At 42.6% G+C, this 18,809-nt stretch overlaps 1 protein-coding gene across 3 annotated transcripts in view; it reads right to left on the bottom strand.

Annotated features, from left to right (window-relative positions):
• Positions 1-757: 757 nt before the first annotated feature.
• JAK2 (Janus kinase 2) overlaps positions 758-18,809 on the bottom strand; it is a 156,353-nt gene continuing 138,301 nt past the window's right edge. For all 3 annotated transcript variants that reach the window (XM_027827858.3, XM_043546956.1, XM_043546955.1), the window contains 4 exons: positions 18,177-18,349; positions 16,681-16,798; positions 14,962-15,075; positions 758-4,919 (listed from right to left, as the gene is read on the bottom strand). In XM_027827858.3, coding sequence (XP_027683659.2) covers positions 4,812-4,919; positions 14,962-15,075; positions 16,681-16,798; positions 18,177-18,349 — 513 coding nt within the window. In that variant the 3' untranslated portion in view covers positions 758-4,811. The remainder of the gene's footprint in view (positions 4,920-14,961; positions 15,076-16,680; positions 16,799-18,176; positions 18,350-18,809) is intronic.

Genomic DNA, 18,809 nt, shown 5'->3' with positions numbered 1-18,809 from the left:
AGAAGAAACTGATTTTTTTTAAAATCATTTTAATACTTTTTGAAATATGTTGGTACAGTTATATTCATAGGGATATACAGTAACTGGTGTCTGAGAACTATGGAAGCGTTTCTTAGATACTGTGATTTGTCCAAACTCTCATTAGCTGCTAATTTCTCTCTTTTCTGATTAGGTCATAGCTTTATGGAAATTCATTCCTGTTGCTTATTACATGGACTTTTGCAACTTTTTGGAATATGCTTAAGAATGAATTTTGAAGCTAAATATATTCACAATTAGTGGATCACAGACCAGTATTATATTTGGAAATAAAAACACGTTTGTGTTTGTAAAGACTTTTTACAATATATACTTCATTTATATTAAAATGATTTTTCTTTAAATATAAAAATCTGAAAAGCAGTAGCTGTAATAAAACTTTCACTTTACTCCATAGCAGCAGTCATGTACAGGTAGGACAGAGCACTTTTTCACAACAAATCACAGCATTATAAATAACAAGAAAATGTGACAAACTGAATGCCAACTGAAGAAAGTAAAATAATTATGGCTTATCTGTTAATGCAAAGACTGTATAATGTAAAAGAAAATATCAGCGTATATACAGAGCTACTGTAACTAATAGGAACTAACTTCCGAAGTGCATTGATTTTAAAGGTTATTACATTTGTCATTAACAAGTCCAGCAAAGTTACTGCATTTGTATCCTCTTTAAAACCAACAGAACAGTTATATTTGTGAAAGGTGGTTTTTTTTATCTGAATCAATTTTTTTGTCTGTGAGTTCTCAATCTTGCAAGGTGTTGCATAACTCCTGAAGGTACTAATCACTGTTAACTCCTAATGATTTCACTGGGCTTTGGGGATGCTAAACAACTTGCAGGATCAACCCTTTGAATATAGACAGTTGTTACAATGGATTAATTTACCCCATCCAACTGAACAAACAAAATTTGATGTGAATTTGTATCTTTTCTCTAAAAACTAAAATACAATATAAAAAAGTAAAAAAACAGATGCTTTTTAAAATGTTTTTAATAAAATACAGAACTTCAAAACTTGTAAGTTCTAACACTACACTTATGAAATCAAATAGAGTATGAAATCAGACATACTGTACTAGAACAAGCAAAGGGCTTTTATTCACTTGAAAACAATAGCAGTATGGAAGATCTCTTCATTGCATTACACAAACGTCCCTGAGATTTTTACATAAAAAAGCTATATTCTGTGTCTATTAAATATTGGAAACCTACGGTGGGATCAATGAAGGGACTTATGTATTGCAACGCTGAGCGTCACAATCCTTGCTTTTAAGCGCCTAGAAACTTACAGAACCACCACTGCGATCCACCAAGCAGTTAGGTGAGTTAGGCACCTATACAATCAACTTGGGAGAGACAGATGCCTCAGAGAGCAAGACACAAAAGCCAGAATGCTTGGCAGAGAGCCACCTAAACTAGCCAGTGGGAGATACCAACTAGAGATGTCTGCGCTAAGCCCTGCCCCACCATCTCTTGGAAATAGGCACCTAAATCCAGGTTGCAGGGAGGCACCTATGTCTATGTAAATCCATTAACAGGAACCTGCTGCCTGGAGTTAGATGGCTTAGGCGCCTAAGATGTTTCTTGAGGGAGTCAGTTAGGCACCTGTCTCGCTCCACAGATAATGGTGGTGCTGGCAGGGTGGCACCCACCATATAACTTCTCAGCCAGTGGTTAGAGCACTCACCTAGGGTGTGGGAGACCCAAGTTTAATTCCCCGCTCTGCCAGAAGGGGAGAAAGAATTTGAACAGCGGTCTCCCATAGCCCCGTGGTTAGAATGCCTTTAGCCACGGGGCTATGGGACAGTCTAAGTTAAGGGTCCCTTACTCTTTCCTGTTGCACTATTGATAAATAATGAAACAGTGTTTGGAACTGGGGGACTAGACTCAGGACTTCCTAGGTGGGTGACCCTAGGTCCAGTACTTAAGATTTCCAATGGGACTTGATCTGGTAAGTGAGCTCTGAGCCTGTCTACTGGATTGGGCCCTGCACATAACTTGGGTGTCTGAATGCCTGTCTTTCCCTGGTTAGTGAATCACTCTGGGGCTCAGATAGGAGTCAGGCATCTGGTCGGCTAGAACGAGGCAGCACATGGCCAAAAGAAGAAACATAGGTGCCTAGGGAACTTTTACTCTAAAAAACTTCAGCGTTGAGTTCAGGTGCTTACAGGGTTTGGCAAGAGCTTTTTGAATCGCAGTGGAGCCAAAACTTGGACTTAAGTGCCTAAAACAGGGACGTAGGCACCTAAGTCTGGGGTTTAGGTGCTTATGTACTTTCATGGATCCCACCTCTCTGGGTTACTGAGTGTCATACACTGCAATTTTAGATTTCTGCATTCATCATCCCAGCAATAATGCTGTTTAATGCTTGTAAAACTAGAATATTTTGTTTGGTTACCAAAAAAACCCCAAACAAACAACAAATGAAACAAAACCCCTACAAAACTCACTGTACAAAGTTAAGACTCTACAAATACAAATGCAAATACATCTTTTGCACAACTTATTTTAAAATCAAGTCCAAAACAATGTACAGAAATGCAACAACAGGTACTGATTTGAAAAAAAGCACTTGAAAAATATATGGTGAAGTTACTTTTTAAAAAATGCTTTAAGTGTTTCAAACATCGTGACAAAAGAAGCATAAATTATTGGTAAAATAATTTCCAGAATAGAAGGCCTGATCCTGCACTTCTTACCCTTGGCAAAATCTCCCTGTTTTTGGTCAACATAAGACTTGCCTGGGTAAGACCTGCAGGAGTGTCCCGTAGTGGCACAAAACATTCTCATACTGGCACTGGGCTGAACACTGGGTAAACATAGTTAGAATTGAGGTACTTTTTAAAAACAATCTTCTTATAAGATTTACATTATGACAGCACTATTGTGCCCCTTAATGTTTGCGAATAGTTTTCCTGTGTCTCTGATTTGCTGTCAATTTACTTAAAAATGAACATTCCACTTGACTAGAAATCTGATCTAAGAACAAAGGTTGAGTTGTGGTGCCCCTAAAATGAGATTTGCTGAACAAAAACAAAGTTGAACCACCACTCTAACAAGGCAAGTTAGAGTTAAATTTAGTTTACAATCTACTGTATTTTAAGAGAACAAGTAGGATCATATGGCTTGAATTAGAAAACACCACATTCATTGACTTACAGCTAGAGATAATGGGGATCGTGCCCCCAAGAAATATGCATGTAGGGGACACTCCGTACACAGGTCTTCCTTCCCTCACAGGATAGGGGGCCTCAGTTAACCTCAACAGATTGTATACCCCTTCTATGTGGGTCTGCAATGGACCAGGGAGAAGGAGCGCATGGGTTCCCCAGAAAGGGTATTTGAGCCTGGAGCTGAAGTTATCTTTTCTCTGCAGCTCCTTGACATATGTTAAAGGGACTGAGGCCAGAACTAATGGAAGCACCGAGCCAAGGTACAGGGACTCTGTGCAGGTAGCTTTGGCCTCACGCAGATCCCACAGAATTCTGAGGGTGGGGCCTGGGCCTGTTTGCAGGGTGGCAAATCCTGATTCCCAAACCTCAGACCGATGTGAAGGAATTTCTGCATGGGAAATCTCACTGACAGTTCCTTCTCCGAAATCTTGGGGTCTGATCAAAGGAAGGAAATAGGAGATGGGATGGTACAACTCCATCAGCAAACAGTCCTGGTAAGATGGCTGATAGTTTTGCTGTAAACTCCTTTTGGGAGTGGAGGCAGAGGGGCATAGTTAATCCTAATACTTAATTGTGGATTTGGAGGTGTTTTCTATTTTTTAGTTCAACCCCCAAAGCAGAATCCTTATTTATAGATAAATTCATCATCACAAAGATAAAGTCAGAAAGACAAAAGAGCAGCATGTAATAAGGTTAATAATGTGTTTAGCATTCTCATTCTCCGAAGTGGCCCACTGAAGTCATTGCTTTGTCTGAAGCAGCTTCAATTCCACTTGCTGCCTGTATTTTCATAAAATGTGGGGAGAACCCAACACTTTCGCAATGGTTACATGGGGGGAAAGTAGGAAAATAGACAGTGCTGTTTTTACGCTTGTCCATTTCAAAATTTAACTTTTTTTGGGGGGGGAGAGGGGTTGCTGTACAAATAGAACTAAATATTTGTTCCCTTTCCCTAAAAATATTTACAGTACATCACACAACAGCCTAACATATACCTCTGCATGTATTGCTGGCTAATAATGGACTCAAACAGGCACACTGAAAGTTGCTTAGTAAATTATCTAACCTCCTTCAATTTGTTCTACAGAGAAGCCAATTCTTCACTGACAATGAAATTATAAAACTCTATTAATAAAGCACAAGCCCTTGTGCAACACACTACACAGGACGCCAAGTTGCTATACATTCAGTGTGAAAACACTAAAAATATATTCTGTGCATCTCCATCTTGGCAAGGAAATGCATTCAGTCTTTTCATCTCCCTAAAAACCTCACCAAAGTGGTAAGTCACTCTTTTTTTGCATTGCCAAGTAAGGCAAATACTGGTGATGCTAACTGATCACATATTAGGACACTGTTTAGAAAAATAATCCACTTTCTATTAGAGTATTTCATTGTCATGTCCTTGTAGTAGCAAATGTATCCTGATGAAGAAGAAATACAGAATTCCTCACAGTTTGCAGGTTCTGATAGGATATTTGCACACACATTTTGCCCACAACAAAGATAGACGGATGTATGTGTCTAACCCACAGCAACCCAAAGGGCAGACTTTGTTCTGTCCCAATATGTCCTCTGAACGAACTTCAGTTCTCTTATCCACCCACGTTGTCCCTGATACGATCCACTCGCACCGCAAGCTCCCTAAAGGAGGGACGCTGGCTTACGTTATTGTTCCAGCATTCTGTCATGATGGCATAAATCTGGGGAAGACATCAGAAAAGAGAGGTTACTCACCCTGTGCAGTAACTATAGTTCTTCAAGATGGGTGCTCCACTTCAGGTGCGCATGCACCCCATGGCCTTTGATCAGAAGTTTTCATTAGCAGTGTCCATGTAGCCCACACATGCATCCTTGTACCCTGAAATGAGGCTGTGCAGGCAAACCAGCCTCAGTTCTTTCTCCACCACCAAGTCTCAGAAGGAAACTTCGAAGCAGAGGGGACAGAGGGTGGGTAAAGGCACACCCATAGGGCCACAATCTCGAAGAACTGTAGTTACTGCACAGCGTGAGTAACCCCTCTGTCTTCTTCGAGTAGTGTCCCTGTGGGTGTGCCTCTTCAGGTGGCTCCTGAGCAGTATCCCCAGAAGCAGAAGCGAGTTTCAGAACAGAGTCCAGCACAGAGGAAAGAACTGCATTGCCAACTGCCACATCAGCTCTAGAGGCACTAAGGTGCAGTGCCTGGAGAAGGTATGTACCAAAAACCATGTAGCAACTCTGCAGACCTCAGATACTGGGACATTTTAAAGTAGAGCCATAGATGAAGACTATGACCTTGTCAAGTGAGCTGACACGCCAGCAGGGGGTGGAATGCTGGCAGCCCCGTAACAAGCTATAATATACCCAGAAATCCATTGCATTTGTCTTTGGGTAGAAACAGCAGAGCTTCTAGAGCTACCTGCAAAGAAAATAAACAGTCCAGGAGATTTAAGAAATGATTTAGTTCTATCTAGACAGAAAGCTAACACCCTCCTAACACCCACCTGAAGTATGGAAAGCGGTCTCCAGTTGGCATTGTGTGGTATTGGAAAGAAAAGTGGTAGGTGAATGATCTGATTCAAATGAAACTCAGAAGACACTTGAGGAAGAAACACGGGGTGTGGTCAAAAGGAACCTTTGTCCTTGTAGAATACTGTGAAAGGAAGGTCTGCCATTAAGGCCCCAATCACTCTGACTTTGCGGGCAAATGTAATAGTTACTAAGATGTCTGCTTTCATGGACAAATTCAGTAAGAAGCAGGTCACCATTGGTTCAAAAGGAGATTTCATGAGACTTTTAAGAACCAACTTAAGGTCCCAAACTGGGGTGGGGGCTTTCTCCAGTGAGAGGTCTGAGTAATCCCTTCCCATGACCCTTCCGGTTGTAGGATGAGCAACCAGTGAGAACCCTTCAACAGTGGTATGAAAAGCTCTTAAGGCTCCTTGAGAGAACTAAGTGATAGTTCTGTTTTCTTTAGGTGCAGCAGGTACTCCAGAACAAGCGGAAGCAAGGCAGATTCGGGGACAGCATTCTAGAATTCACACATCTCCTCCACTTCTGAAGGTAACCATTTCTGGTAAAATCTTTCCTACTTTTTGGTAACGTCTGTTGTACCCTCTGCAGAACAGATTGACTCTAACCCCACAAACCATCATGGAACCATGTCTAGAGGTAGAGAAAAAACGGTTACTTACTTTCTCGTAATTGTTGTTCTTCGAGATGTGCTGTTCACGTCCATTCCACATTAGGTGTGCGCGCACCACGTGCACAAGCGTCGGAAACTTTTCCCCTTAGTGGCTCCCGGCGGGGCCCCCCGAGTGGTGCCACTGCTGGCCCAACCCCCTCCAGTTCCTTCTTGCCGGCGACTCCGACAGGGGTAGGAGGGTGGGTGGTGGAATGGACGTGAACAACACATCTTGAAGAACAACAGTTATGGGAAAGTAAGTAACCATTTTTTCCTCTTCGAGTGCTTGTTCATGTCCATTCCACATTAGGTGAATCACAAGCTTACCTCTGGAGGAGGGTAGCAGTCATGGAACAACTGCTCGGAGGACCGCTCTGCCAACTGCAGCGACCTCTCTGGCCTGCTGATTGACCGCGTAGTCGGTCGTAAAGGTGTGCACTGAGGACCAGGTGGCTCCTCTGCAGATCTCCTGGATCGGGACCTGTGCCAGGAATGCCGTGGAAGTCGCTTGCGCCCTGGTCGAGTGGGCTGTGACCGCCGGGGCTGGAACACCTGCGAGCTCATAGCATGCCCGGGTGCAGCTTGTCATCCGAGACTAAATCCGCTGTGCCGACACTGGGAGGCCTTTCATCCTCTCGGCTACAGGCACAAACACCTGCGTGGATTTGCGAAAGGGCTTGGTGCGCTCCAAATAGAACGCCAGCGCTCGATGCACATCCAGGGTGTGCAAGCTGCGGTGACTTGGGTCCGTATGGGGTTTCAGAAAGAACACCGGCAGACAAATGTCCTTGTCCAAATGGAATTGGGAGACCACCTTAGGGAGGAACTTGGGGTGCGGCCAGAGCTGCACCTTCTCCTTGTGAAATACTGTATACGGTGGCTCAGGGGTGAGGGCCCTCAGTTCGGACACCCTTCTGGCCGAGGTAATGGCAACCACAAATGCCACCTTCCAGGAAAGATGCAGGAGGGAACAGGAAGCGAGGGGCTCGAAAGGGGGTCCCATGAGTTTAGAGAGGACCAGGTTCCATGGAGGGACTGGTGGGCGGGAGTATGGGAACACCCTCTCCAACCCTTTAAGGAACCGTCCCACCATTGGGTGGGAAAACACCGAGCCCCCCGAGAACCCCAGATGGAAGGCGGAGATGGCCACCAGGTGCACTCTGAGTGAGGACGGGGCTAGCCCTTGCTGCTCGAGGTGCAGGAGGTACTCCAGGATGGTCTGCACTGGGGCCTGGCACGGCTGCATCTGTCGGGATTCACACCAACACAAGAACCTTTTCCACTTGGCCATATAGGCCGCCCTGGTAGAGGGCTTTCTACTGCCAAGCAGAATCTGTTGCACTGGAAGGGAGCACTGGCTCTCCAGGGTGTTTAGCCACAGAGCCTCCACGCCGTCATGTGCAGTGACTGTAGGTCGGGGTGGAGAAGCTGCCCGCCGTCCTGTGTAATGAGGTCCCGGTGTAGGGGCAGGACTACTGGGGCCTCCACCGACAGCTCTAGGAGCGAAGTGTACCAGTGCTGGCAGGCCCAGGCTGGGGCCATAAGGATCACCGTTGCCCTGTCCCTGCACACCTTGAGTAGGACCTTGTGCACCAAGGGAGTGGGGGGAAGCTTCGGACGGTAAGAAGGAACTGGAGGGGGTTGGGCCGGCAGGGGTATATATGCACAGCGCAGTGGCGCCACTCAGGGGTCCCCACCGGGAGCCTCTAAGGGAAAAAGTTTCCGATGCTTGTGCACGCAGAGCGCGCACACCTAATGTGGAATGGACGTGAATAAGCACTCGAAGAAGAATACAGTCGACCAGTGTCCTGGGAGAGGAGCTGAGGAGTGACTGGAAGATTTATCACTGAGCAAAGAGCAAGGCGAAAAGAGGTAAGGAAACCATCCCTGCCTCAACCATATCAGGGCTATTACGATAACTCTGGTCTTGTCCTATCTGATTTTGTTCACCACTTTGACAGCCAGAGATGTCAGGGGAAACACATAAACCAGCTTTTTCGTCCAAGTGAGGAGGAAGGCATCACCCAAGAAATTGAGACCTAAACCCCTCCTTGTACAGAACAGATGGCATTTTTTTGTTCACAGTTGTGGTGAAGAGGTCCACTTCTGGAAATCCCCCAAACTGAAAAATGCTGACCAGAACCTGGGAATCAGGCTCCCATTCGTAGTCTTGGGAAGAAATCTGCCGAGAGCATTGGCTGTAACATTTTGTCTACCCGGGAGATATACTGCTGAAGTTCTTACGCAATGGTTTATGCACCAGTTCCATAACCTTATTGCTTCAGCACAGAGGGAGTGGGATCTCTCTCCTCCCTGCCGACTGATACAGAACACGAAGGCCACGTCGTCGGTTATGACTCTATAGACTTGTGTCTGATGAGAGGCAGAAAACTAAGGCAAGCATTTCTGACCACTCTGAGCTCCAACAGGTTGATATGGAGGGTGGATTCTTGGGATGACCAGCTGCCCAGTACTGTTAGTTAGCCATCCCTCCCACCCCCTCCTAAAAGAGACGCATCTGTGGTTACAGTTACCTTTGGTATCAGTTGGAGAAAGGGGACTCCTGCCCCTACATTGTGATGAACCTTTTCCCACCGGTACAGGGAGCATTTGACCTGTTGAGGAGCTGACACCTTTTTGTCTAGGCTATGTCTGTTTGATGACTAATCTGAACTGAGCTGCCCCTGGGAACAGCGAAGGCATAATCTCCTATGTTCTGTCACAAAAGTGCAAGCTGCCATGCGACCTAGAAGTGGGAAGACAGTTTCTGACTAAATGTGGAGGCTCCCTTGAATAATTCTGACATAGTTTGATAGTGTCATGAATCTGTCCAGGGGAAGGAAGGCCCTGAATGCCAAGTAATTCAGGAATGCTTCTATAAATTGTATGTTCTGAATGGGAGTCAGTGTGGATTTTCCCATATTCAATTAAAGACTCAAGTTCAAGAACAGAGAAAGTGCTTTCCGTGTGGCAGACAACACTTCATGGTATGGCTGACCCTTGAGCAACCCATCGTAGGGGTACAGGAATAGCAGGATTGCCTGACAACGCAGATAGGCAGCCACCACCGACAGAACCTTTGAAAACACTCTCGGAGTCCAGGAGGGACCAAATGGGAGTACCTGGTACTGAAATTGATCTTGGCCTATGACACAATACAGGAACCTTCTGTGGGACAGGTTTATTGCTGTATGGACGTTTGCGTCTTGAAGGCTGAGAGCCAAAAAACAATCCCCTGAATCTAGCAAAGGAATGATAGATGCCAGAGAGTCACCTTCTGGAACTTTTGAGACCTCACAAATTTGTTTAGAAGTCCTAGATCTAAGATTGATCTCCACCCTCCAGTTTTCTTTGGCATGCAGAAGAACCTCAAGTTGAAGCCCCATCTCCTGTGCTGAGCAGGGACCGACTATCACTCCTAAATGAAGAAGGAAGTTTATTTCCTATCTTAATAAGAACTTGTGAGAAGGGCCCTTGAAGATGGACAGGGAAGGAGAACAAGGCGGAGGGAGGGAGGTAAAATGGATGGTGTAGCCCAATGATATTATTTCCAGCAACCATTTGTCCGAGGTGATACACTCCCATGCTTGTCAGAAATGGGAAAGTCGTTTCCCAAATGGAGGGAGGTGGGCTAATTGTTACAGCTGACAGGCTAAAGAGAGGAGAGAGTCCAAATCCAGGACCACCTGGTTAAAACTGACACTTCAGAGATGAAGCCTGCTCAGGTCGGTTATAGGATCTTTTTCTCTTGATCCTATGTTTCTTTTTAGGAGACTCCATCAGTCTCTGAAAACCAGAGAATTGCAATGGGCAGGATTTTGGCTGTGTGAGAGCTACTTAATTGTCTTTTATTTGCAGGAGCCTAAGAAATGTAATGCATCCCTGGAGTCTTTAAGAGTATTCAATGACTCATTGGTATTCTCCGCAAACAACTTCAGACCATCAAATGAGAGATCCTTTACCACATTCTGGACTTCTCTGGGGAAACCAGGGGAAACTACTTTAGCCAGGATGCCCTGTGCATCACCACTCTGTAGAGATGGAATTGGCCTCAGTAACTGCACCATCAAGAGCTGCCTGAAGAGATGTCCTGGTCAGTAACTGTGTCAGCAATGGTAGCCTGAAATTGTTCCCTTTGGTCTGCAGAAAGGTATTGAATAAAGGAGCAAAATTTTGCATAATTTGTAAAGTTGTATTTGGCCATCAGTGACTGGTAATTTGCAATGTGGAATTGTAGAGTTGCTGATGAATAAAATTTTCTCCCCAGAAGGTCCAGAAGCTTCTGGTCTCTGTCATATAGGGTACATTATAATGATGTTGTTTTTCCCCTTTGTTTACCCCGTCAACCTCTAGAGAGTGAAAAAATAGGAACTCAGGAATCCTTGGTGGGAACATAATACTTTTTACTGGCTCTCTTATGCATGGGTTTTACTGTAGCGGGGGTTTGCCAAATAGTTTTCAGAGGTTCCACCAGTGCCTTGTTGATAGGAAGGGCAACTCTGGATGGCATTGCAGAATGAAGAATATCCAACCACTTGTGTTGGGATTCTCTGACCTCCTCAAGAGCTATTTGTAGGCAGTCTGTCACCCATTTAATGAGGACCTGAAACTGCCAAAAATCATCAGCCAGAGATGGAGGAGGAAGCATTACTGCCTCATCTGGTGAAGATGATGAAGTGGTACTCTAAGGGGTTGCTTCTTTATCCACCCTAGTCTCTTGATCCGTGAACATCTTATTCCTTTTGCTGAGCAGGAGAAAGTTGATGCAAGAGAGTTGGGGCCCTGGAGAACTGCAGACAATAAGCTGTCCAGGGATCCCAATATGACCACTGAGGACCATGTGCAGGAGGGGGTGAAATCCAGGGCTGCTCCCACCAGGAGTTATGAGTTCCCCCTTCTCTTTGAGAAAGGGGGTTTGTATATGGGTACGTAGGAGAACCTGAACAGAGGTCAATGACACTGAAGGGAGGTCTCCATCATTGTCCTCTTCTTCTAAAGAGGGAGCTCTGACAGAAAAGGGAGGTGACAGTTCCAGGGACTTATAAGGGCTGGACACCGAGAGGTTCTCAGAACTGGGAGATACTCGGTAGTACCTCCTAGCAATGGAGACACTGGTTCAGCAGTCACCCATAAATCCTTCAGACACTTAAAATCTTGCGGCACCGAGTGGCGTTGCAGCGCTGAGTGGAGCTGCAGCGCCGATGTATCGGTAAGCTTGTCTCTGCAGGACTGTACTGCTGGTTCTGAGCACTTCACAGGCGGTGCTCATGTAGATGGAGGCTTAGTCTTATACGGTACCAAAGAGCTCAATAAGAATAGTGGAGGAGGTTAAGTCCAATGGTACTGAGCTTCTGTGTTTGCTCTGACCATCTCCACTAGATGTTCTGGAGCCTTCTTGGAGCCATGTGTACTCTTAGAACTGTAAGATTTTCCCGCCTTGCTGGTGCTGGAGCCTCTATGGTACTGAGCCTTGAGGACGAACTCTTTGAGGGTGATGACCTGATCAGAAAGCGAGGCCGTTTTGAAGTGGTACCTTAAGAAGGGATTTAGAACTTCTCTTCTTAGGACCTTTAGAGGAGGTCTCTGAGGCTTTTCCCTTTCTAGGATAGTGTTACGTCAAGGTCACAGGGGCACTAGAGACCCCTGGGGAGTGATGTACAGGGGAGTTCTCTGACCTGGCTCCAAATAGGGTGAAAGGAGCACTCCATCATTAAGATGGAGCTTGATTTCCCTGTTCTTCTGTGCCTCGGACTTGAGGGCTAAATAGCAGTGACACTTCTGTGGGACGTGTGACTCTCCCAGACAGCAAATGTACTTAGCGGGTCCACTGCTGACAGGGATAGCCTCTCTACATGTGAGGCAACATTTAAACCTCAGTGAGCTGGACACGCCCCTCACAGGGAGGATTTCTCCAGAGGAAATAAAACAATATTTCAATAACTAGTAATTAACTACTACTACTTAAAAAAAAACCAACCCTAACTGAACTAAACTAAGGACAATGAACTCAGCAACCAGCTGAGACACTCGCAATACTTAAGCTCCATCTCAGACAGAGGCGTTTGAGAAGGATGGTTCGCCTATGCAGCCTGATAGAGCTTCGGTGTGCGGCATAAGGATACCAGCAGCGCATGTGTGAGCCAAACGGACACTGCTAATGACAATCTCCGATCAAAGGTACGTGGGATACATGTGCACCTGAAGTGGAGCACCCAAAGGGATACTACTCAAAGAAGAATTAGTATTACATACATAGAAACTTCAACTAGTTGAAAGCTTATGCTCAAATAAATTGGTTAGTCTCTAAGGTGCCACAAGTACTCCTTTTCTTTTTGTGGATACAGACTAACACGGCTGCTACTCTGAAACTAGTTTTAAATACTTTGAGCTGGTCTGTCAGTGTAGTAGCTGCTGGAAGGGGATCTCAGTTAGTCTTTTGCTTCTGAGCAATAGGGGGTCACAGTGCTGCAGAGACTGAATGCTCAGCTCATGTTTCACTCATCACTTTCTCTGATTCACATAAGGTGAAGCAGTGAGTGATGGCATCTAGCTTTGCTCTACCAGAGGGGTGGTTATAATAGCAGGGATCTGAGTTTGTGGGGGAAAAGGTTGGGTATATCCTTGAAGCAGTGAAGACCCTGTACCCATTTCTAAAAAGAGTTTAATATTTTTAGAAACATTTCTTTTTTCTTTTTTTAAAAAAGGTGCCAAATTTACTTTACAAGACTGACCAAAAACCAGTCTTACAAATATAGTATTTCTGGATTATGCCCTGTCTCAGCACTATAAAACTTTAAACACTCTGTTCTGTTCATAAAGACACACTGGAACTCACTTATAGTTAATTTAATGAGTCTGAAATGTCTCAGTGCATCTCAATATGCAAACTGCTACTCTAGTTCTAGTGAACCACTACACAGAATGAATTTGTTCTATGGAAAAAAATGAATTTGATCTAAGAAGTTTCCATTGCACATGTACGACCACCTCCACATATTTGGTTGTGACGTCCACAGGATAACTTGCAGAGCATCTTTCACTTTCTCACCTGTACTTTGCCCATGAATTCAGTTTCACCAGGACTATTCCTAGTATCCAAGCCTCTTACCAACTTTCAAATGCCAGCTTTAAAAACAAACAAACCAACCAACCCAAACACTACCTGCCAGAAAAGTGTTTCTTACTCTCTTCAAAATGAGAAACACAAAATGAGAAATTAACTCCAAAATTACACTGGTCTGAGGCCCACAAAATAAGCTCTGGGCCAGGGAAAGGTTTATGGCCTAATAGCCTGTGATCCATCAGGGGCCTAAATGGGAGAGATTCAGTTTCTTACTGCGAAAAAGCACTTGCATCTTGCTTTGGTAGGTTATATGATATCTGACATTGAAATGCTGACATTATTTTTGAGAAGTTGGAGAAAATTCTAAAAATGTAATGAGTTTTTTTCTTCTTCTTTCCTTGAGGCCTGAACAGTTTGAGCTGTGACAGCCTGGCTTAAGAAGTGGAAGGTAACAAAAATAGAAGCAGTTAAAATAACTAGAATACTTCTAAGACATCTGGCAAAATACATGATGAGTTTGTGTGCTCAGATAAGGGGTTTACATGCAAAACCAACTAGTTATACACACAAAAATACAAGCACAAATTCAGAAGCCACTTCTGAACATTTATTTTTAATGTGTGTATAAATCCAACACAATTACAATACAAGGGTCGATCCTACTAAGAATTATGCACATTCTTAACTTTACGTACATGAACAGAGTTCCACTGACTACTCCCCCATGGGACTACTCATGTATTTAGAGTTAAGAAGGTATGTAAATATTTGCAGAATTAGGCCAGACTCCTCCCTAACGAGCATGTGCATTCCTAAGTTTGCTGTGGGAAGAGAAATAATCAGGCAAAACACAAGCTTTATTTTTTTTTTAATCTGGAAATTAAATGCAAAATAACTTTAATAATAAGGTTGTATAGTTAAAGTCACAAGAGTCACGAAATGCAAAGTTTAATGATACTGTTGAAATCTTAACTAGGATGCTAATAATATGTAGTATTATCTAGTCCTATTTTTCAGGTTACAATAGGTAGCTTAACGTGTTACCATTTATGACCACTAGAACTTCTGCATTTCTTGACTTTGAGATTTAAATTTTTCAGTTTGACGGTTGCATTAATAGTTTTTCCCTTTATTATTACAAGATGCCAGCCAGATGCATTAATAGACTGAACAGTTATTCTCCCGAACGCCTTATTAAATTTGCAATTCTGAACTCAAGTCTGCTGATGCACCTATTGTGATAGATCACTGGTAACCGATCCAGAGATATTCAGCAACATTTTTACATCTAGGTTATTGATGGATTGCCATACTAAGAAGCAGGACTGAATGTCTGATAATTACTTGGTCTTATAACTACCATAAAATACTGGCACAATGTTCTACTGTGTTTGACTATGCATTCTGAGTAACTGATGTAGCTTCAATAACCCATGCATCACAGAACACAGAGCTTATAGTTACTATATATTCACGCTGGCTGATCCAACATTAAGACAAAAAAAATTAATTGTAATACCTCATCAGGACATCCATCTGGTCTTGGCAGCCGTCCATTGTTCTTTAAAAGCTCTATCAAGTGGAATACAATCATCTGCCCTTGTTTATCATTACCAATCATGCGCATGAATTCCTGAAACACAAAGCCAACTTTTAGTCATGTAAAAACGAATTATACTTTGTACCACTTTGAAGTGATTTTTTTAAAAAAAATCTATGACCAATAGAGTTAAGGATACTAAGAAGGAAATCTTTAAATATATCAGGAACAAGTAAAGTCATTGCAATGGACTAAGTCTGAAACTAGACAGGGGTAGTAATTATGATGCAGATAAGGCAGAAATATTCAATAAATATTTCTGTTCTGTATTCAGAAAGAACCAGGATGATGTTTTCATATCTTAAAGTGACAATGAAATACTCTTTATTCCATCAGTAACTAGGGATGATATTAAACAGCAACTATTTAAAGTTAAACATTTTTAAATTTAAATACAGTGTGCAGCCAAGAGTTTTGGCTGAGGATCTCTCTGAAGGATTAATGTTATATTTTAACAAATATTGGAACACTGGAGAAGTTCCAGAGGACTGGAAGATGGTTAATGTCATGCTGATATTTAAATAAGGTAAAACAGGATGACTAAGGTCATTATAGGCTAGTTAGCTTGACATCAACCCCAAGCAAAATCATGGAAAGGCTGGTATGGGACATAATCAGTAAAGAATTTAAAGGATAGTAGCATAATTAATGCCAGTCAACATGGTTTTGCAGAAAATAGGTCTCGTCAAACACATCTAACAGTTTTTTGACTAAATCACGTGGTTATTAAAGGTAAATGTGTTGACATAACAGACAAACTTCTGTAAGGCATCTGGTTTAGTTGCGCATGATGTTCTGACAAAAAATTAGCACTACACAAAATCAACGTAGCCTAAATAAATGGATTAAAAGCTGGTTAACTGATAGACTGCAAAAATTAATTGTAAATGGGGAACTAATCCAAGAGAGGAGTTTTTGGTGGGCTCCTATAGGGATCTGTGCGCAGCCCACTGCTATTTAATCTCTTTATTGATGATTGAAAGAAAATATAAAATTATTGCTGGTAAAATTTGTAGATGACACAAAAGTTGGGGAATGGGTAAATAATGATGGGGACAGTTATACATCCAACCTGGATTGCTTGGTAAGGTGGACTCATGTGAACACCATATATTTTAACACAACCAAACGTAAGGTCATACCATCTAGAAACAAAGAATACAGGTCATATTTATAAGATGAGGTACCGTATCATGGAAAGCAGTGACTCTGAAAAAGACTTAAGGGGTCATGGTAGGCAACCAATGGAACATGAGCTCCCAGTGTAATGCTATAGCTAAGAAGGGTCTTAGAAATAGTTGCAAACAGCATTAAGGTGTGTCAGTCATACTTGAGGCTTTAGTATGGGAAAGTCTGACCTTTGAATATTTTAAAACTGTTTCATACAGTTATGAACCCTAGTATTGCTACAGCTTTTACAGATGTCAGATAATTTTTTACCCCTAATTAACATTTTATGCCTTGGTACTAGTGGTTTTCAGTATCTTTCATCCTATAACTGTATGCTGTGCTACGAAAATCCAATTCTCAGCATAAAAGGAACAGTAAATAACTATAGATTTAGATCTATGTACGGTCTAAATCTTTAGTTAAGATCAAGAGAGAAGGCACTCCAGAAACCTGTAACTATGCACTGACCGCTGGAGGGCTTTTGCTCTTTTCAATATATGTGAAGAGTTCATACAGGACCACTCCAAAGCTCCACACGTCAGAGGCCACAGAAAACTTGCTCTCGGTCAGCGATTCTGGAGCATACCTGTATCAAAAAGTCATGGGAATCAGCAGCAAAGTTAATATGGAAGGAAAAAAGGGACGTTATTCTGCACCTTTCTTATTTTTAGGATTAAGGCATCTTAATTTGATAAACCTAAAACATGTCATAAGTAGATTTTCTTATTACATGTTTACAGACATTAATACCTCTGCATTTTATTACATTACCATCACTTGAATCTATACTTTATTTTACTTTTTAAAAAAATATTTAAATCTTCCTGATTTCTGTTTCTACAGCGGTGTACTCAGAACAGTTTATCATAACTGCCTTACTTATACAATATAATGAACAATACAAAAAACCCTCTCGTGTGAAGAGCCTGACCCAAAGCCCATTCAAGTCAATGAGTGTCTTTCCATCAACAACATTGTGCTTTGGCTCATGCCAACTGACTGTGTTCTCATATAAGCCCTCCTGTCCCGGTACTCAAGAATCTAATATCTATGTATGTTGAACACTATATTCTCAACTCTTTTCTTTAGAGTATAACATTTCTAGAGTGCTTAAAGTGGACAAGTACTGCTCATGTAAATAGCATGCACTCTGCTCCAGAGTACAAGTAAATTAAGCTCTTTCACATAAACATGCATCTATTTTAGGATTTCCTATGGTCCCCAGCTCCATAGTATTGTAATGTCTACACAGAGTCTTCTCTTTTCCCTTCCCTAGTTAAAAGGAGAGACTGCTTCTAGATTTTTTTTTTTTTAAGCATCAGATTATTACAGAAAAGTGTAATCAAAGAGGAGGATTTTGCGGCGTGTCCTGAAGACTCTGGATGATTTGGACCTACTCTGGAAACTCATCCGTCACCTGAACTTTACCTTCTACTCTCACCGTCCAGGGAGAAACTCTGCTGAATGTGGTCAGAAGACATGGACCTTGGTATGCAAGAGGCCGTCTAAGATATCAGGCAGGCAGATGTGAATGATCAACCTACAGGTACCTCAAAGGCTGAAAACTTTAAAGCCATGTGAGAACTTCTATCTGGTTATATACAAGAAGTGCAGGGGGAGAGTCCACTGAGACAGGTTACTCTGGAGAATACTCTTCACATTTCTTTAAACTGCTCAACCTTTCAGCACCTTTGCTGATAATATTAGAGAATTTAAAAAAAAACCAGCTGGAATACACAGATAATTATTAATTTCATGAGAGCAGCTTGAAAATATCCACATTTACAGATTTCTATACAGTAACTAAAATCCTGTACATGACTTTTTGTGCGGAGCCACAGCTACGGACTTTGGCTTTTAGACTCCACAATAAGCAAAAATATTAGCATATTTCAGTGCAATAAAATCCAGCTCTCTGCACTACAAACACCCGGTCTTGTTTCATGAAGCAAATGGAAACTCACCAAAATATAGGGCTTTCTCCAGGCTCTTTTACTTTGTAGTATTCTTTGTCTTGTGGCAGGACTTTTGTCAGTCCAAAGTCCCCAATTTTAACTCTGTTCTCATTCTCCACTAAGATGTTTCTCGTTGCTAGATCCCGGTGAATGTATCTTTTTGTGCCCAGATACTCCATGCCCTACGTGTAAAGATAATACACAAATTAAATAATTGTTATTAAAATTCAATAGAGATAAAGGGCCAAATTTAGCACTGGCATAAGTGGCTGTAATTTCATCAACTTAAATGCAATCCTATTTGTCTATGGCAGTGGTGAATTTGGTTCAGAGTTTAAACCAAATACAGGAATAATAGCAACCTTTTTTGTCTGAATGCCTATCTTTTTTGGAGAGAGCTTCTTAATACTTCAAGGTGCAGTAAACTTCCTTAGCTGAGGGGAGCTGGATTGGACCCTCCTCTGAGCCCATCAACATTACTCCTAGCTTACTAAGAAGGGCAACTCCTGTATCTCCCTCTCCAGGGCCAAACATGCTGTGCTGGCAGACCTGCAGCCATTAGCCCAGGGAGAATGAAAGCCAGGTTACGTTTCTTGCACGATAACACGAAGTGCCAACCAAGCCAGCCCTGTTTGACTGCCA

Source organism: Chelonia mydas, chromosome 5 (assembly GCF_015237465.2).
Source record: "Chelonia mydas isolate rCheMyd1 chromosome 5, rCheMyd1.pri.v2, whole genome shotgun sequence".
Taxonomy (NCBI): Eukaryota; Metazoa; Chordata; order Testudines; family Cheloniidae; genus Chelonia; species Chelonia mydas.
The sequence above is the reverse complement of the archived record's forward strand: the minus strand, read 5'-3'. Positions and strand labels throughout refer to the sequence as shown.